At 31.9% G+C, this 9,816-nt stretch overlaps 1 protein-coding gene across 4 annotated transcripts; it reads left to right on the plus strand.

The window, feature by feature from the left end:
- Nucleotides 1-3,806: 3,806 nt before the first annotated feature.
- LOC116345829 (L-lactate dehydrogenase) lies at nt 3,807-8,302 on the plus strand. Of its 4 annotated transcripts, none has more exons than XM_031775529.1 (7): nt 3,807-4,175; nt 5,189-5,314; nt 5,393-5,510; nt 5,686-6,033; nt 6,253-6,282; nt 6,386-6,627; nt 7,109-8,302. In XM_031775529.1, exons 2-7 carry the CDS (start codon nt 5,189-5,191, stop codon nt 7,274-7,276), a joined length of 1,032 nt encoding a protein of 343 aa, XP_031631389.1. In that variant the 5' UTR covers nt 3,807-4,175; the 3' UTR covers nt 7,277-8,302. The 4 variants fall into 4 exon arrangements, with proteins under 4 accessions (XP_031631389.1, XP_031631390.1, XP_031631391.1 ...); XM_031775530.1 differs by having other exon boundaries at nt 3,811-4,175; nt 7,112-8,302; XM_031775531.1 differs by lacking the exon at nt 6,253-6,282 and having other exon boundaries at nt 3,820-4,175.
- Nucleotides 8,303-9,816: the final 1,514 nt, after the last annotated feature.

Below are 9,816 nucleotides of genomic sequence, written 5' to 3' on the forward strand. Positions count from 1 at the left end.
ACCGCTATCGATGGAATATGAGGTTGAGATTTTTCCGTTTTCCTTTTATTTTCAACTATTCGTTATTGTGTCGGTTTCACTCGTTGATTTTTCTGTCGTGTTTTTATTTGAAATGTTTATTTCTTTGGATCTAACTACCATTGCAAACTGATTTCGCTTAGTTTGGCTTTAAATCGAAAGCACGGTCAAAAGTAATCTATACCAAGAATCTCTTTGCGTCATTTTTTTTCCTCGCTTTTTCATTGCCATTACACATCCCAGATAGTTGAGTGCCTGACACAATCAGTGGTAATGATTGTTTATTGTGTACAAAGGTAACAAGGCCGTTGAATCTTAAATAAAATTGGCGTTTTCTTAAATACGGGTCACACTTTTAAATCGATGCTTCTCGCTGAAAATCTTCCAATAGCGTGTATAATAAAACATTTGCTGATTTTGAACGTCATTTTCATTTGTACAAACATTATAATCGAACTTTGGAAATATTCATATTGGAACACATACGGCATGAAAATGGTTGCCTACATTTGGGCGATTTTAAACATGAGATTGAATTAAATGAACTATTTTGCCATGAATACTCGCATTAATAACGACAATGAGCCAACATACATTACCATTGACTTCAAATATTAAAGATGGTTCATCAAAGAAATATACAGTTTTCGGTTATTTCATATGAATTCTTTGGTCGATATGAAATATGAATGATAATTTATGCCATCACTGGCAATATCATATAAATATTTAAGATTTCATTTTTATTCTGATTTCTCGGAGAAAATAGATAAAAAGCGTTCTGCAATTCGTTAAGATTGTTTGTGGTAGATATGTACTAAATCAACAAATTAAAATAGTAAAAAAAAACCAGATATGAATACAGTTAAACACAACAACAGCTCTTCAAGCATTCACTGCGAAATCTTTTTGTTCATAAGATGTTGTTTGTGTAAATATCAAATGCGGCGTGAACATATAAAAAAAGATGCGGCTAACGATGTGAACTTCTTGTACAAAATTTTATTTTCGGAAGTGTACAAAAAATTTTTTTATTCGGAGTGAAACGTGGATTTATTGAAAATTTCGATTTTGATGCTATTTGGCATATCCCAACGGACCATGGATAGCATAAATATCCGTATCCGTGAAAATATATGAGTATAATTGTTATGTTTTGTTCATAGTTTCGTACAGTTTATAGCTATGGATCTCACTTGTAAGATGAATATTTGATATTTCTGCAAAAATGATTTAAATTTCAAGGTCCATAATTAGAATCCCAAAGTGTTCGCAATAATGAATTGCAAAGCCACCTCAATTCAGCAAATTCAGTACGAACAATTTCAAAGGGTTAAATAGAAACTTTAAAAACAGTTTATATTGATTTCGTTTCATTTTATTGATAATGTTGATGTTGTTGTTGTTCTTTGTTAATTCCATTAAACTATGCAAATTAAATATGGCCACGATGTCTTAGCCACATGACGAATGATTTCATTTCTTATTCGCCGAACTACATATGGAGAAGAAGAGGAAAGTTAGCAAATTTGAACAAAAAATGAAACTTTGTTCGTCTCTGGTTTTATTTTCTTTTTAATGCATTTATGATTTGCGATCACCACTGGAGTCAAAATTAGATTGAAACATTTGTTCGGTATAAAATTTGAACAGCTAGGACAAACTGAGAGTGAATACAAAAAATCCCTGGGATACCAATAAAGTCATCATCCATGGGAGTAATGACAGTGTGCCAAAAAATAGTTGAAGAAAATTTCTGCTCGACGGAAAATGTGCTTGAATTACGTTTGAGCAAAAATTTGTGACACAGTGAGATTAATTCGTAAAAGGCGTAAGCCACAAGTGTCTTAATGATATCTTTTAGAAGGAATCTTTTTCAAGAATCATATCATCCACTTACTGATGGTGTTTGAAATTGAATTTGTGGTGTATAACACAACTACTTTGTGTATAATATGGACTAATAGTTTTCAAGATATGAATTTCTTTTTCGTCACTACTTTTCGCCTTAATAAGCCGCGTCTGCATAGTATAAGCATCGTACTGCAAATCTGAGTAGTATAAAAAAAAGAAGCACCAGCTGAAAATAGGGAATTGGTACGATTTAACAAAGAAGACCAAAAGACGGATCTTATCATGAGTTATAATCAAAACAAACAGCTTTTAAGCTGCTGTTGTGGCAGCAAGTTGGCTAAAAAAAGAAGACAAAACTTTAAAAACTGACTAAGAGCAATTTTATTTTGTCAAAAGAGATCACACTGTCATACACACACAAAAATCCGTCTAAGACACCCAAAGAAACAGAAGAAAAAACGACCAACTATTTTGAGATGACGGTGTCATCATGCCACTTGGTGCATTGTGCATAAGTTTTACAGCTCATTACTTACCGCTTTATAGCATAGACGTTTTCTACGCTCACACTCTTTCGCATTAAGTTCGTATCTCTTTTTTCGTTGATGGTATTTGTGTCATATTTTTTATCCTTAGAGTTTACATTTACAAAAAAAAAAAAAAATACACACACCGTCATTTTGATGACGAAAAGAGATGGAAGATATGTTGGATTAAACTGGAACATCAATCCAGCGTCATCCTGATAAAATGCAAACATCGTGACATGCACTAATTTTCGAGCATTGTGATTGACGGCCTCAAAAGTGTACACATAATTTTTTTTAGTATAGTTTCAATGCAGATAAAAGTCTTAATTGTGCTTTTGTGTTCATCAAAATAACGGGGTAAATATTCTGATATCGCTATCTTTTCACAATCTCTATTCATGTGCGATTTTTTCTTATTCTTTTTGCTCTATTTTGATCCTACAAGCGATTAGCAACCTCTTACTTTTTTACCGTATGTGCCATAAAAGTGGCAAATGTTTTTTTCTTAAAACATAGATAGAAAAGACATTTCTTTTTTACTTAAGAAAATCTTTTTGAAGAAAGACGAAAATTGGAAAATTGAAGTAAAACTCAATTGATCAGTATTCGTGCATTTAACAATGAATTCTTGGTGAATCGATTTTATAGGACAATGCGCGGTTTAAACCATCATATGTAAAATCAAAAAAATTACATCATTTTTGAGCAATATTGCTAGTATTATTAATTTGAGCGCATTTTGTTATAAGATTTCAGCATACATTCTGTATTTCAATACAAAATATGCTGTTTCTAAGCATCATAAGATCAATCAGTGTTTTGGTACGCAATTTTTTCATGGCAATAAATTCAGATAATAAATATTCTCACTTTTACTTCATCCTACTCAAATAATTGCGTTCGTTGTGATTTCTATAAATAATATCAGCACGCCGGTAATTTAAAATCTATAAACCAAAAAACTCAAACAACGGTTATCGAAACATATATAATAACACAATAGTATACGGTCACCGCTGCACGTGCACCGATAATTTTGAATATATACGCAACAACGCTGCAAGATTTCGGTGAATGTTGTAATTATCAATGTACGAATATCTCTATGTACATATATGTTTTATCCATTGCGTTGCCAGACAAGAGTTGTACAGTACATTAGTCACGTTTGAATTTTGTTTTTGTGCGTATGGCATACGTACAACACACACATTTGCGTTGACGACCTAAGATATATTCATCACACATGCGCATACATTGGAAGAGAAAAAGAGAGTGTTTCGTATTTGTGTGAGAGAGTACGAGTGAGAGCGGTAGAGAGTGAAATGTCATTCAATTTAACAAAATGTTATTGTTTTTGTTACGCTTTCATGTTTATGAGAGAGTACGTTAAAGTGAGAGAAAGCGAAGAAGAGAGTCAAAACATTTGGTTTGTACGAACAATTGAACATGTACAAAAATGTTTTGTGGAAGCAAACACTGAGTGAGAGAAGCAAAAAGAAATGAAGAGAGTGAATGGATGATGTAAGGTCACCTTCAAAATATGAAATGCCGGTGCATATATATACTAGAGCTACAGCCAGATTCGTCATTCTATACAAACTAGCCAACCGATACAATACTACTTCAAAAACGATTTGACTTTCAAGCAGGAACCACATAACAAATTATTTCCAGTACATTTTTTCTTCAATATTATTATATTCAAGTGTTTTTCTAAGTTCAAACGACATTTTTTTTATTCAACTTTTGGACCAGTCAAATAAACAAGATGTAAGTATTTTATTGCAATAATTTTTGTAATACTTTCGTGAAATTCATTCGGGGGCGGGGAAAAAATTTTACAAGATTTTTTTACAAGCTGTATTAAAGATCGAATGAGTACAGAGTTTATATTATTTTGAAGTTATTTGATAAAACAATTCAACGGAATTCTAAATGTATGTTTCGAAAATAAGAGCCAACAGTTGAGAGCAATGACCCTAAAAGCTGTTGCCAAAAATACCGATTGATTAGTGAAATCGAAATGATTCAAATTTCTATATATACGTGGTTTGCATTTAGATTCGTAAAAATATACATATATTAGTTGCATTTGAACTGCTGTCATCTTTCACATTGATATGAGTTCAGTTTGTAGCATATTTAAATCATTATCAATGTTATTGATAAGAAATTATCAATTTTCAATTCAAATTAAGTACACTATCGTTTCACTTTACAATAAAGAAAAGACGCTAGTTTCGATGCAATGTTTGAATATTTTATCTTCGTTGCATTTTGGTAGCAATGAAATGTGAAAAAGTTCCGGCGATGACAGTGACCACATGAACAAAAAGAAACTGGAGCTTGTTTTGATTCAGTGAGATTGACCTTACACAAGGTTAAATAAATTTTCTATGCCATCTGTTCATGCGTTCCATGGATATGGTGCCGAGCACGAGTTTCACATAAATCGGATCGACAATATACTACTTCTGTGTACGCGCGTTGCTCGCGTCTCCGCAAATGTAACGTAGACGAATATGACGAAATACGTGAGAGTTAAAGCGTATATAAATAGCGTACTTTGAAACGTACATATGTATGGTTCCATAATTGTTGAATGAATCAATGAATCAATAGCGTGCGAACAAAATCCACTTTTTTTCCTTTCTTATCTTTCTTATCTTCTTTTGTTGTGGTTTTCCTAAAATTATGAATCATAGATAAAGCAAAAATAACGATATAATAAAATATTTCGTCAATAATACTTAACATTTTTTTAAATCCTATTTTCTGATTAGATGTCATCAATCAAAGAACAACTATTTTCGGAAGTGGCCGAATGCGATGCCTCATCCAATAACAAAGTGACCGTTGTCGGCATTGGCCAAGTCGGTATGGCTTGTGCATTCAGTATTTTAACGCAGGTTTTTGTCGTTCAAAATTAAATAAAATATTCCTTTTTGAATATAATTCATTACATTTTCTGGATCAAACACTTTCAGAATGTTTCAAGTGACTTGGCATTGATTGATGTTGCCGCAGACAAGCTTCAAGGTGAATTAATGGATCTACAACATGGATCTGCATTCATTAAAAATGCAAAAATCCAAGCCAGTACCGGTATGTTTATAATGATAGTTAAACCAGAAACTGTTTGAACTTTGAACGGTGCCATTTACATTTTTCACACTACAATTTAATTAACACCCGAATAATTTAGTGTAAATTTTCGATATTTCTCGCAAAATCGAATAAAATGTACTAATCGTGTGTGTTTTTTTTTTCTTGTACGCAGATTTTTCGGTAAGTGCCGGATCTCGGTTGTGTATCATAACGGCCGGTGCACGTCAGCGTCCAGGCGAAAGTCGATTGGATTTAGTGCAACGCAATACAGACATTTTTAAGGGAATCATCCCAAAATTGGTTGAATATAGCCCAAATACGATTTTACTCGTTGTATCAAATCCCGTAGATATTTTGACATATGTTGCCTGGAAATTGAGCGGTTTGCCAAAGAATCGTGTCATTGGTTCTGGCACGAATTTGGATTCATCTCGATTCCGTTTCCTCATGAGTCAACGTTTAAACATTGCACCAACATCATGTCATGGCTGGATTATTGGAGAACACGGTGACTCTAGTGGTAAGCCTTTTGGTTTTTTTTTTTTAATTTCATCATATTCATTTCAAAGCTTCCAATCGATTGCATTACATAAATAAATAACATTTAAAAATCAAATTCAAACGGAATAAGGTCATCTAAATAAAATAACGACTTATATCGAATTAATACTGCGACATTAAAAATAATTACGATTTTGGTTGAAGTATAATTTGAAAAGTATACTCTTTTATTTGAAAGTAATAAGTCGATGTGAAGCCGGCGAAATAAGTAAGTAATGATGGCGTTTTCCGTAAGAATTGGCACGTTTCAAATATCATTTGATTGATGACGAAATATTTTCTCGTTCTTGTGCCGTGTGCGTGCAATACAGTTCCCGTATGGTCAGGTGTTAATGTTGCTGGCGTGCGATTACGTGAATTGAATCCAGATGTTGGCACCGATTCGGACACAGAGAAATGGTGTGAATTACACTCAGAAGTTGTAAACAGCGCTTATGAAGTTATCAAACTAAAGGGATACACCTCATGGGCCATTGGATTGAGTTGCGCATCACTTGCATCATCCATTTTGCGTAACACCAACAACGTTCATGCCGTTTCTACATTGGTCAACGTATGTATACGAGAATGTTTGACACCATTTTTAGTTAGAACATTCAATAAATTGATAAATTTTTATTTCCATGTTTGCACACTGTTCTATCATATATAATTCTATATGCACTACTTATTTACCTATATATATTTATACATTTCTACGTGTTGTTATTTATCTCCTTTTTTATATCGTGCGAAAAAAATCATAATATACATATATATAATTCGCTATGCATATCGATGTCCATGCTTGATGGAATCTAATTGCAGCAGGTACAAACGTAGAACTGTAATGTTTCAAGTTAACTTATTAGTTTCGATAAATTTAATCAATTCTCATTTATTGAATGGTTTCAAATCGAGAAAAAAAAATCAAGAAAAAAACATCAGAAACGTATTAATGATATTCATGATTTGAAACCAATTCGATTTGATTTTGATTAGTATTCTTTTGTTGTTGAAATATTATATCGTTTTTTTTTTGTATCGTCGTATTTCAGGGAGAACATGGAATCAAAGAGGAGGTCTATTTGTCATTGCCATGTGTTTTGACCGCCAATGGTGTTTCACATATCGTCAAGCAAATTCTCACCGATTCGGAAACAGTTCAATTGCAAAAGTCAGCGGCATTGATGCAACAAGTTCAGCTAGGGATCAAATGGTAGATCCGTACTTTAAGTTTTTTACAACACAGATCTGTATTACATGAGACAAGACCAACCTCAACGACAATTAAAATAAAAGCAGAAAAACGACTATTTAAAATTGTTCTAAATTGACGACGACGACGACGACGACAACAACAAATATTTGAAATATTGGAATATGAATAATATAACATTTATTTATCGATGCACTACTTATCGATAAGGTCTATCAAATATATGATTAATAATATGTAAAATGATAAGCATTAAAATGAAATCAAATTGAGGAAACATAAGAAACAATGCATATAATATTTAGATAAAAAAAAATCTTATTGTTCGTCGATCGAGCGTTTTGATCTTCGATTAAATCCTTAAATCTAAATTAATTGAACACAAAATTGATTAGCAATTGGTATGTATTAATAGACAAAACACAAATAATACCCAATTCGAACATATTGTCAATTTGGATGAAAATTTATTGTATGTTTATTTTTTACTTTTATGAATTGGCATTTTCAAATGAGATGTGGAATTGGAAGTAATTAGTGAAAATTTTTCGCCAAAATTTTTGAAATTACTGAAATTCGGACAAACTCAAAAATTAACACAATCTACCTCAAAAAAACGATTTATAGAATGATGAATCTAAAGAAAATTTAAAAGAAATGGAAAACGAACAAAAGCTCCGGTGATACGGTTCGGTTTTTCTTAACATTTTCAAAATAATCACACAATTCTTTAGATAATAACAATAAAATAAAAAACAACCGGTAAATACTGGATTCACTGGTAATCAAGATCTAGAAAAAATGAATTCAAATCGATATAGGCAAAACGTTAAATTTTTCTCTAAACTTTTTTCCATTTGGGTAAATTCTCTGAATTGGAAATAGATAATTAAGCCAATTGTTGTTTAGTAAAAGATAAAGTTCATTAGATTTTAATAATGTGAAGGTTAACTTAACTGGCACACACAATGTATCAATTTAGAGAAAAGCACACACACAAATCAATAAAATATCTTATCATTGAGCAAAACAGATGTTTAATTTCAATGCGATTTTAACTAGCGTCTACGAATGAAACGCCCAAAATTATGCAATATGAAATCAAATAAAATATGGAAAAACTTCCATTCTATGCAACAACGATCCAAATTGTACGACTTGCTTTTAGAAATTCTGTAAATCTGAAATTATAAATGATTTTTAAATTGGTTGGAATCGCCATCTAAAATCTACAATAGGGTGGGTCAATTTTTGAAACGTGCCGATATCAAAATGCTTGAGGTGGCTAAAAGTTCTACATGCTCAGAGGAAACTCGATTTTGGTGAAAATGTGACAAATTTTCTGATAAAAAATTGTAAAGAACGTCGTTAAAGTATTCAAAAAAATGACTTCTATGTACTCAATTTTTATCAAAGAATCGATTTCAAGCATTTTCAAGCATCTATCATATCGGGTAAGATCACAAAAATGTAATTTTCTTGGAAAAATGTGACTAACATTTCCAATGAATCGATCAAGAAATGTGTCAGATTTTTTCAAAAATATCGATGTTTTTTCAAGCCATATAGCAATTGCATTAACGGCCCAATGGATTACTTTGCCGTTGAAGCCTAACGACCTAAAAAATTAATGTAGCAGTCATTTTCTTTATATTAAAAAATGCATCTTATCTAAAAATTACATAGTTTTACTTTTGACATCAGAATGCGATAAAAGTGACGTTTTTTTTTTAATGTAATGATAGTTTGTTCAATATTTGGATTATTATATGTAGATTTGATAATGATCTTTCATAATTAACGTGCGATTATAAATAATTTTTCATATTTGCTTTTGACTCTCTCGATATTTCGACGAATGGTCGACATTTGGAAATCTACTATGATTTCGTTCCATTTTCCAGTATTTTTCGTTTTGATTAGACTGGACGAGACTGGAAAATATGAAGAAAACTTGCCAATAAATCGCCCAAAGTTATGCTATGCTATAAATTTTACAAATGAAATGCTGGAAAAAAATCTTCCATTGAATGTGAAAGTATAACATTTCTTCCAAAAGAATAAAAAATAAGCTCTGATATAGATTTAAAGATCCCTTTCACATAAAAAATCCCGTCAATGTTTTTTGAGATGAAGTAAAATTTTGTAATTAATTTGTTAGTGTTTGAGCGACTAACATGAAAATGTTTTATATGATTAGACTGATGCCGACTTGGCATTAACCCGTTAAGGCCCGGTAGTAAGATTTTTTCAAAATCAAATACATAACATCTTATTGTAATTCGCTAAAACGTACACATATGAAACACTAATGTTATGAGCATCAAATTGGCGTTATTCTATGCAATGCATTGCCAAAAATATGCATTAAATACAACCCATAATAGAACGTGCCGTTCACCCATTACACACAGACCACGAATGTATGTATTTGTACCCTGGCATCGGCTCTGTGCGACCGTTTTGCTCGATTGGGTCACGAATTTATGCAAATTTTTTCATTGTTCATTTTGAGCTATTCTGGAAAATGCCGGGTCTCTTAAT

The sequence above is a fragment of the Contarinia nasturtii genome, unplaced genomic scaffold (genome assembly GCF_009176525.2).
Source record: "Contarinia nasturtii isolate CC-2019 unplaced genomic scaffold, AAFC_CNas_1.1 Cnas_scaffold_1371, whole genome shotgun sequence".
NCBI lineage: Eukaryota > Metazoa > Arthropoda > Insecta > Diptera > Cecidomyiidae > Contarinia > Contarinia nasturtii.